Below are 18,059 nucleotides of genomic sequence, written 5' to 3'. Positions count from 1 at the left end.
CAGGCAGGGACAGTGGGTGGGCCACACACTGACTCACTGGTCCGTTCACTCACTCACCGCTGAGCAGCTGGTTCTGCCCGCCTGGCCCTGCGGAGCAGCGCATGGGCGGCTGGGAGAGTGTAGGGGTACCGAGGGAGGACGGGGACAGCTCCTGGAGGAAGGGCACTGCACGGAGTCTTAGGAATGACCCGGCGTGGAAGGGGGGTGGGAGGAGAAGAGGCTATGGGGGTAGAGATGGTGATGGAGAGAGACTTGGGTGGTGGACACATAACAATATACAGATGGTGTGTTACAGAATCATACACCTGAAACCTGTATAATTTCATTAACAATGTCACCCCAATAAATTCGGTAATAAAATAGTAATTTAAAAACAAAAGGAATGGCCTGGCATACGGGTGAGATGAAGTTCGAGGCCACGGTCAGCCGCCATTGGGGCCAGGGGCAGGGCGGTGCCCACAGCAGGGGCAAACCTGGGCTGGCTGATGGCTGGGGGGCAGAGGTGTGGGTTCCCCCACCCCACCCACCGGGAACGAGCTGCGAGGGCTGCCACTAAAGGCAGCCGCACACTCGTCCCCAGGAGCCACCCACCTGCCCACGACCCAGGCCACGTACGTCCTCTGGACCCTCCACGCCGATTCTCTGCACAGGATGTGCCTGGAGGTGCGTCTGCGACACCCCATGCAAGACAGACACACTTCACACTGGGCCCGTCCCACAGCCGCGCCCCACACTCAGCCACAGACCACATCTCCTGTCCCTCCAAACACAGACACCCCCAACCGCACAGACTGCACACGCCCAGGAAGGGGCGCTGCTGGGGCCGCAGATGGCCTGGCTGCCTTAGTCCTGATTCTGCCATCGACGTCCCGGGACCGAGTGAGCCCGGGGAGGGCCCGGCTGGAGCCGGTGATGGTCTGTGGGGCAGGGCCCGTCCCTCCCGGCTCCTCCACCTGCAGGAACCTCAGGCCCTTGTAAACTGAAGTGCGCGGGAGCCGGTCAGCCACGTGGGGGAGGAGTGCGCGGGCGGCCAGGGCAGCGGTGCCACGCGTGTGTGCGGGAGACAATGGCCTCCTCCTCTGGGTGCGCCCTCCGGCCACCTTGCTGATTACACCACAGGGTGGGGGAGGCGGGAGGCGGGGGGGCAGTGTCCCCGGCAAACCTGCCAAGAACAGGCCTCTCTTATTCCCACCAGCGCTTCTCGGACCAGGCGGAGGCTGAAGAGCAGGCTGTGCAGATTTGTAGACACAGCGACAACTACAGGGACACGAGGGGTGAGTTTTACCAACAGCGGTGGGGCGCTGGGCTCACCCTCCCGAGGGCGCGAGCGGGAGGGCAGCGGGCTGGGGCTCTCAGGGGCCAACACACGACTCGGAGGATTCTGTTTATTTGATCATTTTAATACAGGAAACGCCGGGCCGGCCACAGGACACCCCTGACACAGACCCTGCATTCCTGGGGGGGCCTCCCCGCAGCGGGCGCGCATGCATTCCTCGGACACGGGCGGGTTGGGCATAAATACCACAAGAGAACCGGCTCGGGAGGATCACAGGCCACGAGGGAACCACGCTCAGAGGCAATCGAGGCGTTAAATACGGGACCTACACGTGACACTTCACATCACAGTACGGGTAAGGACACACGACAGGGAAGGCGACCGCGGCACAGACGTGCGTGTGGCTTCGGCTGAGAGAAGACGAGCTGGGTGCTGCCATGCATGGAGGCCGCCTCCTCGCTGCTCCCGTCCTCCCTCCCCATCACCTGCCATCACAAACACACCCGGCCTGCGCCACCTTCAGAGTCCCACTGAGTCCTCGTGGGTCCCGGGCTCCCAGCGGCCATGCGAGCCCTGGACACGGGCGGGAGGGTGGGGGGAGGCCAGGCGGAGGGGGCGCGGCTGCAGGGGCCAGGTGAGTATGGGGCCACCTGGCCCGGCCGGGGTAGCAGGGATGATGGAGGAGGCATCCGCTGTTGCGAGCAAAGCTTAACCGGGGCGGGCGCCGGGCTCAGAACTGGCTGGCGCTGCTGGGGTCGCACTGCAGCAGCCGCACGATGGACGGGTCGCTCTTGGCACCTTTGATGAACTCCTCCAGGGACAGCTTGCCTGGGGGAGGGGGGGGGGCGGGAGTCAGCGGTGCTCGCGGGCTTTCCCTCCTGAGCACGGGGACCCCTCAGCCACCCCCTGGGCCGTGTGAGCCTCGCAAGGCCGGACGCCATCCCGGTGCCGCTTGCTTCGTGGGCGTTTCGGGAAAACCCTTTTGCTTCCCCTGCTCACGGCTGACGGGCACACCCAGTGTGGCCACATGCATGGCCCGTGGCGATTTCAATCCTTTAGAGTCGCCCCACGCTTTACCTAAGGAAGGTGTGACTTGTCCAGAAAACACAGGGCCTCTGCCTCTCACCCGTAACCGAGCCAGGGCTGGGGGGCCTGAAGCAGCGCCCCCAGGGTGACTGCCCACGGGGGGCGGCCTGGCCCAGGGTGACTGCCCACGGCAGGGCGGCCTGGCCCAGGGTGACTGCCCACGGGGGGGCGGCCTGGCCCAGGGTGACTGCCCACGGGGGCGGCCCGGCCCAGGGTGACTGTGCACGGGGTGGCCCGGCCCAGGGTGACCGCCCACGGGGGCGGCCCGGCCCAGGGTGACCGCCCACGGGGGCGGCCCGGCCCAGGGTGACTGCCCACGGGGTGGCATGGCCCAGATCACTGCCCACAGTAGGTGCTTCTGGCCCATCTGCCCCTGGGGTGGGTGGGGACTGGTGACACGTGCGCCGCCCCGCGCAGACGCAGACGTGGTGGGCAGGACAGGGTTTGAAGCAGACACTGTCGGAGCCTGTGCTGCGCTCTGCTGCCACCAGGGGGAGGAGACTGGGGGGGTCGAGGGAGAGGAGGGAGGTTCATGAGGGGCTTTAGGAGCTCGGCCCGTGCCCAGCGTGTGCCCAGCGCTGAGGAGCAGTCAGCCGCCAACCTCTCCGCCTCAGGGACTTCAGTGCATAGCGGGGCCAGGGGGACAGCCGTCGCAAGGCCCCTGGCAGGACTGACGGGAGGAGGCGCTGGAGGGGTTCGGCCCAGGCCTGGTCCGGGGGCCCATCTCAGTTAGGGGGCTTCTGCCAGGAAGCCAGAGCGGCTACAGTGACAGGTCCGGCTGTGGGCCGGGCGCCGCCTGTCCAGCGGAGAGGGCCCCCAGCAGGGGCAGGCCGGCCGGCCCCACAGAGACTAACAGCGTCAGGCTGGGGTGTGGGGGGGCGGGGATCCTTCAGCACGCGGGCCACGCCCACAAGGCTGCTCGTGTCCCCATTTTAGAAGCTCGGACACCAGGGCTCAGGGGTGCAGCCACAGGTGTGAGGACAGGGCGGGGCACAGCCCCACGACCCGGACCTGCCCCCGGCTCTCCCCCAGCCCAGCGGAGGGCGGGTGCCTGGGGGACACGCTGCAGGGGAGGGACCCGGCGCCTCACCGTCGTTGTTGGTGTCCATCTGCCTGAAGATCTTGTCCGTCCGTTTCTCCGGAGTGGACTCATCCTCCGGCATCTTCATCACCGAGGACACCATCTTGTAAATAGCCTGCAAGGGCACATGGGGGCGTGAGCTCAGATTCCGGAACATTCCTGGGCACTGGGGCAGGAGTGAGCTCCCGTCCAGCCCACACCTCGGCACGGAGAGGGGGGATGCTCGCCGGCCCCCGGGACCCCCAGCTGGAGGCACGGCCCCGCCACTCGCGGCACCCGGCTGGGGATCACGGGTGGGGAGTCGGGCAAAGGGAGCCGGACACGGTGATGGTCAGAAGAGGGGGGCCGCCTGGGGGGAGGTGCCCAGCAGGCGCATGAGGGAGCCTTCGGGGGGCTGGGAGCACCCGTAGCTCCCCGAGGGGGTGACGCAGGCCGGTCTGTACACACAGCTGGGAGCGTCTCACTGCGATGGCTGGACCTCAGTTCAGAATAGACTCCGCCCTGAGCCCCGGAGAACCACAGGGCCAGCCCAGCCGGGAGAGCTGGGGCGGGGGTGCACCAGTCGCCAGCAGGATGGAGGACCCCGCCTCAGGCACTGCCATCGAGGGCTCAGCCCCAGGGTCCCGCCGGGCAGGGGCCGTGCGTGTGAGTGTGTGTGTGTGTGTGTGTGAAGGGCCTCAATCAGGCCACTGACCAGACTCATCAGTCACGTGCCGGGGCGGGCACATGTGGGCTCGGTGCCTGTTCCTGAGCCTGCGCTGTGTGTTCTGTGTGGAACCAACTACAGGGGACCTGGGTGGCCACACCTTTGCTCACGGAGCCCTGAGGGCCGTGGGTGAAGAGCGCCTCTTCCGGGACGTCTAGACCTGAATCTGCGGGGGGGGGGGTCTGATGGCGGGCCTGGCCCTGAGGGCCCTCTGGCTGCACATGGCTAGGCACCGGGAAAGCCAGCACACGCGGTCCCTCCGGAACCGCCACGCCACAGAGCCCTCGACGGCGCGAACGCAGAGCTCGGCCTCTCACAGGTGCGGCCGCTGATGTCCGTCTACCTCACAAGTGCACGTTCCTGGGGGCACTGCCAGCTGCTGGGGCCCCTCAAACCGGGCTCACAACTGTCAAGGGTCCCCTGAATCACTCAACGCTCAGCTGCTGATTCTCAGGAAACCTCCTCCGGGCCTCAGCCTGTGGGGCGTGCAGGGAGTGGCCCTCCTAAGGGCTGTGGGACCCAGCTGATGGCCAGCACTGACTCGCCCTTAAAGTGACAGCTGCTCACTTTCAGGAGGGCACACCAGAGGGGCAGGCACCACCTGGACAAAAATGCCTGCACGCTGGGGCTGGGGCGGGGGGGGGGGGGGGGGGGGGCGCGGGACACACAGAGCCCTGCCTGATGGTGGGCCTGGCCCTGAGGACTCTCAGCCTCTCCCCAGGCCCCTCCTACCTGCACCATTTCCAGCATCTCCCCTGGCCCCTCCCACCTGCACCATCTCAGCATCTCCCCTGGCCGCTCCCACCTGCACCATCTCAGCATCTCCCCAGGCCGCTCCCACCTGCACCATCTCCAGCATCTCCCCTGGCCCCTCCCACCTGCACCATCTCAGCATATCCCCTGGCCCCTCCCACCTGCCCATCTCAGCATCTCCCCTGGCCCCTCCCACCTGCACCATCTCCAGCATCTCCCCTGGCCCCTCCCACCTGCCCATCTCAGCATCTCCCCTGGCCCCTCCCACCTGCACAATCTCCAGCATCTCCCCTGGCCCCTCCCACCTGCCCATCTCAGCATCCCCCCTGGTCCTCCCACCTGCCCATCTCAGCATCTCCCCTGGTCCTCCCACCTGCCCATCTCAGCATCTCCCCTGGCCCCTCCCACCTGCACCATCTCAGCATATCCCCTGGTCCTCCCACCTGCCCATCTCAGCATCCCCCCAACCCCTCCCACCTGCACGATCTCCAGCATCTCGCTGCGGCTGATGTAGCCGTTGCCGTCCAGGTCGTACATGCTGAAGGCCCACTTGAGCTTCTGCTCCAGTTTGCCCCGGGAGGTGACGCTCAGCGCGATGATGAACTCCCGGAAGTCGATGGTGCCGTCGCCGTTGGTGTCGAAGGTGCGGAAGACGTGCTCGGCGAACTTGGAGGCGTCGCCGTAGGGGAAGAAGTTGGCGTAGATCTTCTTGAACTCCTCCACGGTCAGGTGGCCGGTGGGGCAGTCCTTGAGGAAGCCCTTGTACCACTCCTGCAGCTCGTGGTCCGTGAACTCCGTGTTCTCCCGCAGGTCCTGCAGCACCTCGGGCCGCAGCTTGCTGTTCTGCTTGCCCATGGCGGCGGGCGGCTACACCTGCGGGACAGGGCTCTGCTGGGGACACCGGCAGGGCCTGGCTCCCCCCCCCTCCAGCCACCCAGCGGGCAGGGACTGTCCCCTGTGGGCCCTGCACCCAGGGCTGGAGGGGGCCTAGTCCAGGAGGCACTGTTCCTTCTCTTCCTGGCACACGCCGGACCACACTGCCCAGGCCCGGGCGGCCCGGTGGGCGGGGACTGTGTTCTGGCGATGGAGGGAGCATGGAGTGGTCCCTCCACTTCCGGGCCTGGCTCTCGGCCACTCTTCCAGGGAGGACAGGGGCCCCTGGGGCACAGGCCCGAGTCTTCCTCACACGGCTCAACCAGGCTTGTCACCTGACCACGCCCCTTTCTCCATCTCCTGAGAAGGCTCCGAATTACCCCGTTTGGGGTGCTCGGGGGGAGCCATGCTCTGCTCACAGCAAACACTCATTCTTCCCTGATCCCCCCTGAGCTGACGGAAGGGAGCCGCCTGAGCCCTGGATGACTGTGTGGAGAACGTGGCCCTGGAGCCTGGAAATGCCCTGGACTGTTAAGCAGGGAGATTTGGGCCGTCTGTGCCAGCAGTTAAGCAGCCCCTCAACCGGCAGTCGGGTGACTACGCCCCCATCTCCAAGGGGGGGCCTGTGGGGATCTGGGCAAGGGAACGACAGGCCCAGAGGAAGTGGGTGCAGAGCCAACATGGGAGTTACAGGGAGGCCTGCTCTCCTACAGAGCCCCAGCCTGCTTCCCGGCCCGCCAGCCTCAGCCCACATCACTGGAGGACCTTTCTCTGGAGAAACTGACCCACCCTTGTACCCCCTCCCACGATAAGACCTTTAACTACACTACATTTGGGGTCCTCCACAAAGCTGGCCACCCTATCAGCTGCTGCTCTTTTTGTTAAAAAAAATGATAAGGTATAGTCACAGAGCGTGAATGTGGATCATCTTTGGGCATCTCGAATAAACTGAACAAATCCTATATAATAAAAGGCTAATATGCAAATCAACTGAACAGCGGAACGACCAGTCGCTATGGCACGCGCTGACCACCAGGGGGCAGGCACTCAACACAGGAGCTGCCCCCTGGTGGTCAGTGTGCTCCCACAGGGGGAGCGCTGCTCAGCCACAAGCTGGGCTGACAGCTGGAGAGCACAGTGGCCCGCAGGGAGCGGGCCTAAGCCATCAGTTGGACATCCCCTGAGGGCTCCCGAACTGTGAGACACACACCTGCCCCGCCCCCCCCCAAGTGCATGAATGTCGTGCACCGGGCCTCTAGTATTTATTAAGAACATATTTCAAAACCACCACCATCCTGGGGTTGGGGGCGGGGGTGGGGAAGGGGGAACAGAGGCATCGGGCATGAGTCCTGTTTCAAAGCACTTATCAGGCTCGAGCACACAGCAAGTCTCACACTGGTCCATTCGGGCAGCAAATGAACTAACAGCAACTTACTAACCGCAGCCACCATTCGCCAAGCGCGCATGCTGTGCCGGGCGGTGAGGGCAGACCCTTTACAAACGGTGACACTGACGCCCAGGGGGCACTAGGCAACCTGCTCAGGGCCCCACAGCCCATGCCGCTGGGATGTGAACGCTGGTGCGTCTGAGCTTGACCACTGAGCTCCACCATGGGCCCTGGACCCTGGGCCCTGGGAGGCGGGCAGGGCAGGCCTGGCACGTCCGGCCATGAGAGCAGCAGCTGGGAGGCAATGAGTGATGTGCTCAGGAAACGAAAAAGATTAATTTTATTTTGGAGAAAAACTATCAAGAAATTATGGACGACGCGGAGACCCTGCTGCTCTGACCTCGGGCGCCCACCTCCGCCTGTGTGATGTCTGACCAGGCCCATGTAAAGCCATTTTTAAAGCCGGCAACTTTAATTCTATTAGAAAGTTCAAGCCCGCGGGTGTTCTCAGAGGTTGAGCATTGACCTATGAACCAGGAGGTCACGGTTCGATGCCCGGTCAGGGCACATGCCCGGGTTGTGGGCTCGATCCCCAGTAGGGGACGTGCAGGAAGCAGCTAATCAGTGATTCTCTCTTATCAATGATGTTTCTCTCTCTCCCTCTCCCTTCCTCTCTGAAATCAATAAAAATATATATTTTTTAAAAAAACAACAACTGGATGATGAGGACGTTAAAAGGCCTCTGGAGGTTTGACACCCCCCCCCCCCCCAAGGCCACCTCTAGGGGGCAGGGTACACTGAAGATTCCAGGCGCTGGGGAGGCAATGCCATCTCATCTCAGAGGCAAAGCGCTGAGGCCATTGTGGGCATGCGCTGTGCGCAGCAGGTGGGCTGTGAAGTGTGAGGGTCCCTGGGCGGAGGGAAGGCACCAGGGCGCCCCCGGCCGGTGTCCACCTTGCTCCCTGGCCATCCACCCTGCTCCCAGGACAGGTCCGCTCGCCGGCCTTCCCACTGTGACGTGCACGGAGCGGGAAGTGGAGCCCATGAGCGCCTGGCCCAGCCCACGCGCTCCGGCATCGCCAGGCCGGCCACGGTGCTTGCCAGGCTCGGCTGGCACAGGTCCTAAGAACCACACTTCCCGCCTCTCCTGAGGCTCTCGGCGAAGCAGGCGGCCTCGCGGGGACAGTGGGACCTGCATGCATGGTGACCCGCTGCCAATGAAGCCAGGGAACCAACTGTATGGATAGGCTGGCTGGCGGGGCAGACAGCAGACAGAAAGCAAGCTTTTCTGCAAAGCCAGCGCCAACACCTTGTTACCCAACAGAAATGGCCCCCTGGGCAGAGGCTCCCGGGGAAGAGGAGGCTGCCTGCACTGGCCCCTCGTTCCTCCAGGTGAGGAGGGGGAGGCGCCTGCCCGCAGCCCGGCTGCCAGCGCAGCTGCTCAGAGGAAGGGCCGCGCCCAGGGCGGGGGCAGCGAGCTGGGGAGGTCAGGCTGCAGTGACGCGGGGCGGACACCAGAGGGCGCAGCGGGGACGAGCTTCCCAGGGCCTGAGCTGGAGGCCCCATCTCCCTGCTTCCTGACCCCGTCCCCGCCACGCCTCACGGCCCAGTGGCTGCCTCAGTTTCTCCATCTATAAGCTAGATCTGTCCAGTACAGTAACCACCACTCCCGTGCGGCCCATCTGGACCCGTAGATGGGCCCTGAGGGTAAAATACACACTGGATGTGGACGGCTTTAGGAGGAAGACGATGTACGACATCTCACGGATAATTTTTCCATCCTGCTTACATGTGAAATGAAACATGGTGTCCTGTGAGGCACAGTGGGCTCCGTTACTCGGTTGGTAACATTCATCTCACCTGTTTCTTTTTATGTGTTTAAATGTGTCTATGGGAAAGTCAACCTCACACGTGCAGGTGGCACTGTACTTCTCCTGGCTGCTCGGCCCTGAGGACCCCTGGGACACGCTGTGCATGGATCTGGGGCCGCCAAAGGGACCTTCTAGTTCTCCGGTCGTCAGCATCCGGCTGGCGGCCGTGCAGCCCTGACCCGGCTGGGAGTGTCCTTGTTTACTTCTCTCCTCGTGCCCTTGAGGGAGAGATAATGGTGTTTGCATTTCCCAATGGTGCGAGTCCCACCAGTTTCTATTTTCAGCAGCTTCAAGAACGCTGCCAGGGGCCAGCTGCAGCGGGAACCCAGGTCCATCCTGGCTGTGGCTGGGGGCATGGGGTGTGAGGCATGGGGTATGGGGTGTGGGGCGTGGGGCATGGGGTGTGGGGCGTGGGGTATGGGGTGTGGGGCGTGGGGCATGGGGTGTGGGGCGTGGGGCATGGGGTGTGGGGCGTGGGGCATGGGGTGTGGGGCATGAGGCAGAGGGGCAGGGGCTGCAGGAAGGGTCGTCCCTGCCCTCCTCCGAGGGTGAACTGGCAAAGCCGGATGATGGGGAAGGAAGAGGTCAGAGGCTCTGGAGCCCACGGTGCAGGTGTGCCTAGATCCAGATCCCCCGCTGACCGGGAGCCATTCCCAAGGGCTTCCTGAAACCCTGTTGCATCATCACAGTCTCACTGGCGGGATGGGCTCCAGGCCAGTGACCTGGGGTTGAGAAATCCAACGGAAAACCCTCCTGACTTCTGTGCGCATCCCCAGCAGCTTAAAGTCCCCATGACTCCCCAAAGTTTAGAAAATAAATCAAAGGAGGGAGGGAGGAGAAGAGGGAGGGGAAGGGAGGGAAGGGAAGAGAGGGAGGGGGAAGGAGGGGAAAAAGAATGGAGGGAAGGGGTGGGGGGAGGGGGAAAAGGGAAGGGAAGGGAGGGGGAGAAGCATGGAGGGAGGGGGAGGAGGGAGGAAGAGAAGGATGGAAGGAAGTGGAGGGAGTGATGCAGGTCAAGCGAGGCACAGGATCCCTCCCGCTTAGCCATCCTCCCTTTCCACTCACCGGAGGCTGAAGTGCCCTGACTGAGGCTGGGAAAGGAAAGAAAAACCCCTAAGGGAATGCTCTTTCCTTGCAGGCAGGGCTCATGCCGCAGGAAGAGGACCTGTGGGCCACCCCCCCCACCCCTCTGCCTCGGAGACACCAGTCCCTGCACGTGGCTCCTTGCCTCAGTGCCCCGCAAACTCCTACTCACCCACCAAAGCCCAACTCAAATGCCACCTCCTCCGGGAGGCTCTTTACTTTGCCTCCCAGCCACATTTCCTTAGCCTATTTCCATGAAGGCCTCAGTCTCTGTGATGCATTTACTGTTTCCCTGTGAGCTCCTGGAGGAAAGGGAATACTGCCTCATCGGTGCCAGCAGGAGAACCTGCTAAGCCTGTTCCAGCCCCCGGGCCTCACGTGGCCGCTCCCTGCACCCGGGTTTCCTCCCCTGAGGACCTGCAAGGCCACAGCCTCCGCTTCAGGCCCCGGAGCCTTCCTGGGGAGGCCGCCCCTGGGGAGCCACCTGGCACAGCATCGGACCTCGTGCCGGCCCTCGGCCTCGTCAGAGCGGCTCTCCCCCTGGCACCATGTACATGGATCTGTGGGCCGCCTGCCTCCCTGTGTTCGCTGTGTCCCCGCAGTGCCCGGAGCAGGGCCTGGCACATCAGTGCTCGGCAAACATGCGCGAAAGAACGGCTTTTTTTTTCCTCATTGATTTCAGAGGAAGGGAGAGGGAGACAGAAACATCAATGATGAGAGACTCACTGATCGGCTGCCTCCTGCACGCCCCCCACTGGGCAACCCGGGCCTGTGCCCTGACCAGGAATCCAACTGTGATCTCCTGGTTCATAGGTCGAAGCTCAACCCCTGAGCCACCCCGGCCGGGCGAACTGAGCATTTGAAAGAAATCTCAGCAGTCCCGGCAGGCTGGTCACTGCACCGAAGGCAGGGGCTACTCAACATCTCCGGCCCCTCCCCGGCCCCTCCATGGATGTCCCCCCACGTGGGCAGCCCTGGCTCAGGGTGCGTGTCACGAGTGGAGATGTCGGACGCCAGCCCCGCCACGTTGGAGTCCCACGGGCTTCGGCACGACTCAGGGGCCAGCCACTGTGGGACAGAGCCCGGCGGACGGCAGAGCCTGGGTCCCGGCTGCGCTCCTGCCGGATGGGAGCCGCAGCCCTGCCCGGGACAAGTGCTCCCAGCGGGAGGGGGGCGGACTGCAGTGCCCAACGCCCCTGGAGCGGGCACAGTGGGTGCAGTGGTTGGGGGCGCCCGGCAGGGTTCAGGCTCGGTGCTCCATCCAGACCAAGCCCCTCTGCTCCCCCCACACGGGACCAGACGCAGCTCCGGGCTGGGTGGTGGCCCTGCACAGAGGGGCTCACCCTGGGCAGCAGGCGCCCGGCTAGAGGCCCAGCCCAGGGCTCCTCCCAGCCCCTCTCCCGCCCCAGCCTTTCAGTCTTGGCGCTCTCTCTCTCTCTCTCTCTCTCTCAATTGATTTCAGAGAGGAAAGGAGAGGGAGAGTAAGATAGAAACATCAGTGATGAGAGAGAAACACTGATTGGCTGCCTCCTGCACTCCCCACACTGGGGACCGAGCCCACAACCCGGGCCTGTGCCCTTGACTGGAATCGAACCCGGGACTCTTCAGTCTGAAGGTTGACACTCTATCCACTGAGCCACACCAGCTAGGGCTCGGCTGTCTCTTAACGTCTCTGGGCCTCAGTTTCCTTGACGGTAAAATGGGAATAAAGGTCTGTACCTGTTGATTTCACAGCGTAGCCGTGAGGAGAGAGAAATGGAGGCTGTGAAAGGACTTGGACAAATTTAAAGCACCAGATACAGAGGGCTGACCCCAGCGTTTATGATAAAATGGCCCAGGGCTGCTTAATGGGCTTAATCCTCAATTGGTGTCAGACAGAGGCCCGGACACAGGCGGGCGAGGGAGAGGGGGGCCAGTGACATTCCGGCTCTCACAGAGGAAATGAGGGATGGATGGAAGGAACCCGGCGGCCTCGGCGGGGCGGGCCCTCCGCCAGCTCGCAGGCTGCAGCCGACGCTCCGGGTGCTGCCTGGTTGTTGGCCCAGGGACACCCTGACCGCCAGCCCCCAGGGGGTGGCCTCTCAGGGGAGGGCCTTCCCACCACTCCCAGGTGCAGCGACCAGGACTCGGGGAATTTCCTTAGAGAAAACGGCATGAGCCATGTTTACCACTCACTCACTCATTCACTCCACAGCCACTTCGCACACTCATTCATTCCACAGCCACTTTACACACTCACTCACTCATTCCACAGCCACTTCACACACTCACTCACTCACTCCACAGCCACTTCACACACTCATTCATTCCACAGCCACTTTACACACTCATTCATTCCACAGCCACTTCACACACTCACTCATTCATTCCACAGCCACTTCGCACACTCACTCACTCATTCCACAGCCACTTCACACACTCACTCACTCACTCCACAGCCACTTCACACACTCATTCATTCCACAGCCACTTTACACACTCATTCATTCCACAGCCACTTCGCACACTCACTCACTCATTCCACAGCCACTTTGCACACTCGCCGAGCTGCACAGGGATTTTATGCACGGGGACCGTGAGGTGTAAAAGGGACCGCTGTGGGCCTGACGTGAAGAAGGCGTGGCGGAGTCAGAGCCAGAGATCGGGGACAACGTTCGCGTGGACAAGGCCACACCCCGGGGAGCCGCCGTGCGCCAGGAGGTGTGAGGTGGGGAAGCAGCGTGGCTGGGCAGGGCTGGCTTAGGGGGCCCTGGCAGGAGAGGGGGCAGGCCAGGCTCCAACTTATCCTGGGAGGCAGGGAGCTCAGGACAGCGTCTTGGCCTCAGTGATTCTCAGGCCGGAGTTTCTGGGGGACCACTCCCAGCTGACGCCAGTCCCGGCCACACAGCTCTGGGCCTGTCACCTCCAGGCATCCCCCTGAGCAGCGACAGGACTCGCAGTGTGACAGCAGAGACCAGGACTGACCGCAGGGACAAATGGGTAGATGAACAAATGCATTAGGGAGGGCAGGGAGTGGAAGCATGCCATCAGCCCAGCGACTTGGTCTAACCCCTGGACGGGCAGTTCCAGTTCGTCAGGTCTTCGTCCACAAACACCGGGAAAAGGGCCGTGAGTCCGGCCAGTGCGGCTCCGTGGCTGAGCGCTGACCTATGAACCAGGGGTCACAGTTTGATTCCCGGTCGGGACACATGTCCAGGTTGCGGGCTCCATCCCCAGTGTGGGGCCTGCAGGCGGCAGCCGATCAGTGAGTCTCATCATTGATGTTTCTCTCTCTCTCTTCCTTCCTCTCTCTGAAATCAATAAAGACTTTTTTTTTAAAGTGCCTGTGGATTCTCTTTTAGGGAAAGGCGGAGGGCGGAAGGACAGCGCCGTGGGGCAGGGCGAGGAGTGGCGTCTGGAGAGCAGGTAAGAACTGGCTGCTACTAGGACATCGGCCACTTCCCCTTCAGAACGGAGTCGCGGCCTGGTGATCTCGGCCGTCACTTTCCTCGTCTGTGCAGTATGACTCTGGACAACGAGGCCCGAAGCGCCCTCAAGCCCACACAAGGTCTTAGGGTCTCTGCGTGGACCCCAGGGCAGCTTCCATGCGGCTGGGAATGATCCCTCCCCCCAGGACCTCGGTTGGCAGATCACCTGCTTAGCCGTCTCCCAGTGGACGGTGGAAAGCTGAGTGCTGCCAGGTTCCTGCTTCAGCGATGATTAAAGCTTCAATTCATGGGCCCAAATGAACCACTGAGGTCTGGCCACATTCTAAGATATCCTGGATAGAAACTGTAAGAAATGTCATCTATAATAATATAAGGATAATATGCTAATTAGACCAGATGTCACTCCAGACGTCATTCCGGACATCCTTCCTGACGAAGCTGGGGCTGGAGGAAAGCCCAGGTGCTGGTGCCTGCCAGTGGCCGGAGGGAAGCCTGGGTCCCGGGTGCCAGAGGGAAGCCGGGGCCAGCAGCAGGGGAAGGAAGGCCTACTCTTGCACCAATTTCATGCATCGGGCCTCTCGTTATAAATGTTAGACTTAAGAGGTATTTTAAAGACACGCATGGCCCCCTGGGTTCTGTGTCCACTGACAACGGGCTCCGTCCGCCGGGCAAGGTCCACTCTGCGAGGGGCTGCCCCTGGCCGGCCGCGCCCCTGGCGGGAGGCTGCCCAAATGCCTGTCTGGTATCGCTTATGGCTCAGCACACGCACCCAAACACATTTCCTTTTGTGTTTTTAAACTTGGAAGAAAACTTCCAGTGAATCATCTCATGCTTTTGATTCATGTTTAATGTCTGGGGAAGAAATAAAAACAGTACGTCATTCCCAATAAGAAAGGCATCGGCCAGGCTGAAAGGTCAGGCGCACGAAGGGCCACAGGCCGGCCGCCGCGGTGGCCTCAGCAGCCACAGTCCTCAGCTGTCGTTAAAGGGGCGCTTTTAGCAGGAGTGAAGACGGCTCATAAAAGCTGCCTTTGCCACTTTTAGGAGCCACAGCACCAGGAGCCCTAGGTTCTGCAGGGCCAGGGGGCCACCGCACAAGCTCACACACAGGAAGAGCGAGTCAGCACATCCATGAGCACCTACTAAGAGCACTCTCGGTGCTGAGCGCTGGGACACACAGTGTGAGAGGCCCTCACAGCGCCTGCGGTCTATTGGGGAGGCCAGGCCTGGACTTCCTCTTCTCTGCGCCCAGGTGGCTCCTGCTGGCGCCGGCACTGTGCTGGGGGCAGAGGCGGGCGGGGGGGCGGGGGGACAGGGCCGAGGGGACTGTGGGTTCCAGGACAAACCGATGGACTCTGGTGTTCAGGCTGGGGCCCAGGTCCCCCCCTCACCCTTCACCCCAAGGACCTGGTGCTGAGTTCCATGAACCCAGGGCCCGGCTGGGAATAATCCCACACCAAGGAGCTGGCGCCTGCCGCTCGGGAAGGACACGGGAAGGACACGGGAAGGACACGGGAAAGACATGGGAAGGAGACGGGAAGGACACGGGAAGGACATGGGAAGGACATGGGAAGGACACGGGAAGGACATGGGAAGGACATGGGAACTGATAACAGGAAGGAAGTCGGGAGGAGGAGGAGGATCCGGCTGCTGTGGGGGCTCCTTGCAGACAAAACCCCTGCCCCAGCGCCTCCAGGCCCCGCGGAGCCCTATCTTGGGAGCCGGCCTTCCTCGCCAGGCCCAGGTCTCCGAGCTCCATCGAGACTCCCAGGCCCAGAGGGTCTCCACCTGCGCAGCGTTTCCTGGAGGACCCCCCGCGGTCCCAGCACAGCCCACAGAGTGAACACTGACTGTGGAGCGTGTTCCCAGTGCACAGCTCCTGAGCTAAACCTCTGCACGGGCTCTGACCGGTCCTCAGGACAGAACATGTGGGGTCCGGGTGCTCCCAGAAGCCTGGGCCCCGCGCCTGGGACCGTGCTGGCGGCCTTGGGAAGTGAGAAGGGTCGGGGTGGGCTGGACCCGAGGGCCCCTGACCCAGGTGCCAGCAAGCAGCTCGACTGCGAGGACATCGCTTCATCGCTCATTCATTCACTCATTCATGTGCAGCCTCCCTCTGTCCCCGCCCCTGGGCACTGAGCAAAGACCCGCTGGCAGTGACAGATGAGAATGCCAAGTCAAGTCACGTGTGCCCAGTGTGTGTGCACATGTGCGCACCAGCCTTCGGCCCACAATGCCCGTCACAGCCCGTCACGCAGGACCCTGTGGCTGAGGGTTGCCTGGACGCCCACAGGAAGCGATACTGCAAAGTCAGCCTGAGTCATCCTAAAAGCACCCGTCCACCCCCCCCCCCACCGCCCTCAGGCCCGCAGGCCTCCCAGAGTGACTTACCCAAGGCCGAGCGGAGGTGGAGACAGAGCAGGGTCAGAGCCTCGGGGGCTGGTTCCCGTCCTCGCCGGGGCCACTAGACCATGCCCTGGAAGGGAGGACCAACAGGTCACTCGGGTGCGGACCCGGCCCAGAGCCCATGCCGCTCCCTCCTGATGCTTCCGTGGCCAGTGGGGGGACCACGGCTTTCACAAGTCCCACTCGAAGTACAGAAAACCTGGCTCCTGGCCCGTCCAGCGTTCAGGGCAGGGGCCATGGCCCGTGCACCTCCTGCCCCAGAAGGGAGGGACGCCACCCCAGTACTGACGCGAGAAGTCCCCCATGAGGCAGGGCCACCCTGGGGTGGGGCTGGAGCCAGAGCTGGGCGTGGCCTGTGGCCTCGGTCGGCCACCCAGGTCCAAGAGCTGCAGCAACACTGAGTGCTGCAGCCCGTCACTCAGGCGCCTGCGGCCACGCCTACCTGCCTGACCCTCGGGGTCACTGTGAGGGCCCCTGGCACAGGGTGGGTCGCAGGACATCCACTCCAGCTGTGGTCCCACAAGCCACGAATGACCAGAAGGCATCACGACCAACATGCTCAGTGACCGGCTCAGTGACGGGAGAGCACCTGTGGCCACGTGGACACCTTCTACCCCAGGCCATCCTGCCTCCCTAGACGCACATCACCCCGGCTCAGTTTCCCAGACAGAGCAGGGGGCGCCCTGAACCCCTCGGAGGAAGCGGGCGCGGGACACCAGGAGACCAGGCCTCCTCGAGGGAGGGAGGAGGGGCCGCCATGCCCGAGGCCCTGAAGGCCCTGGCTCCCAGGCTGCATGGGAAGGGCCATTAACTCGAATTGCAAATTTCCCCCTGGCTCTGCCGCTAAGCCACAGGGGCTCCGCAGCCAGCTCCCGGTGACAGATAAAGATTACAGTCATTGCATCAAGTAGCAGAAGTCATTATGCAGAAATAACTGTGCTGAATTATGGCTGGTGGCTCCTCATTTCTGTCTGGCGATGGTCACACAAATGGTCCAGGAGAGCAGCTGGGAGGAGGCCCCGTGATGCAAACAGACCTGCTGGGCCCCCTGGGGGCTCTCCAGCACATCCCCCTTCCTCCCAGCACCTGGGGGAGGAGATATAAGAGACAAAGCCCTGGGAGGGCCACACCCCCAAAGTCACCCCACAGGGGCCCTGCCCTGGACCCCCTTGGAGGCCCACTTCACACACCATTTTCTCCCCGGGGGCCCTTCCTTCACCCCCACCCCCACCCCCAGGCCTTTGTTCATGTCAGGCCTAAGGCACCTTCCTCTCTGAGGTTTGGGGTCTCTGCACTTCCTCCCCAGCACAGAACTGGGCCCTGGGAGCGCAGGGCGGGAGCAGAGGGGGCTGTGTGGCCGACCGCCCGGGTTCAAGTCCTGGCGCAATTATGTCCTAGCCGTGTGACCAGCTCATTACTTCCTAGCACACAAAATGGAGATGTTAATCCTGCCTCGTTCACGAGTTCTTGTAAAGATTAAATGAGCTCATGCACAGAAAGAGGCTTGGCACATCAAACTCTAAATGTCAGCGATGACTGAACACAGAGCCAGGCCTCCACAGCGGCTGTGGGGTCCAAGCCCACCCGAGAGACACAGCCGCCGGCGCTGGCACGAGAAGCAACAGGCAACCCAAATAAAGAAACACAGCTGGTGCCCGGCCGGCCGGCTCAGGGGCTGAGCATCGACCTAGGAACCAGAAGGTCACAGGGTTCGATTCCTGGTCAGGGCACATGCCCGGGTTGCGGGCTCGATCCCCAGCAGGGCGCATGCAGGAGGCAGCGATCCATGATTCTCTCTCATTGAAAGGGTGAGGGCTATGCCCTCCATCTTGCCTGTATCCTCCATGTTGGGGCCACGTGCGGCCTTCTTCCCGGAAGCCCAGGCCTCTGCAGGCCACGCCCGGATTTTAAACTAACCAATGACAATCAAGGGAAGGGCGCGCCATAGATATGACCACGTCCTGTGTAACAGGACCCGGCTTGCGCCTGGCCAATCGGCAGAGCACAGTCCTTTCTCCTCCCCTTACTCCGACCCCCCCCCCCATATAACCGGTCTCTGGGAGGGGTTGGCTCTCTCTTGGCTGGTGGATGGAGAGCTCAAGTTAGCTTGAA

The 18,059-nt window shown here is 62.8% G+C and overlaps 1 protein-coding gene across 2 annotated transcripts in view; it reads right to left on the bottom strand.

The window, feature by feature from the left end:
* Positions 1-1,371: 1,371 nt before the first annotated feature.
* HPCAL1 (hippocalcin like 1) overlaps positions 1,372-18,059 on the bottom strand; it is a 67,003-nt gene continuing 50,315 nt past the window's right edge. Inside the window, exons 2-5 of one of the 2 annotated variants that reach the window (XM_070428673.1) lie at positions 15,933-16,017; positions 5,380-5,775; positions 3,453-3,558; positions 1,372-2,104 (exon numbers count right to left, since the gene is read on the bottom strand). In XM_070428673.1, coding sequence (XP_070284774.1) covers positions 2,007-2,104; positions 3,453-3,558; positions 5,380-5,757 — 582 coding nt within the window. In that variant the 5' untranslated portion in view covers positions 5,758-5,775; positions 15,933-16,017 and the 3' untranslated portion in view covers positions 1,372-2,006. Of the gene's footprint in view, positions 2,105-3,452; positions 3,559-5,379; positions 5,776-13,749; positions 13,888-15,932; positions 16,018-18,059 lie in introns of those variants that run through there. The other variant, XM_070428674.1, reaches the window with a different exon arrangement.

This window comes from Myotis yumanensis, unplaced genomic scaffold, assembly GCF_028538775.1.
Source record: "Myotis yumanensis isolate MYYU_CA2020_CCGP unplaced genomic scaffold, mMyoYum1.0.hap1 SCAF_11, whole genome shotgun sequence".
NCBI lineage: Eukaryota > Metazoa > Chordata > Mammalia > Chiroptera > Vespertilionidae > Myotis > Myotis yumanensis.
This window is presented reverse-complemented; position numbering and strand designations above follow the sequence as displayed.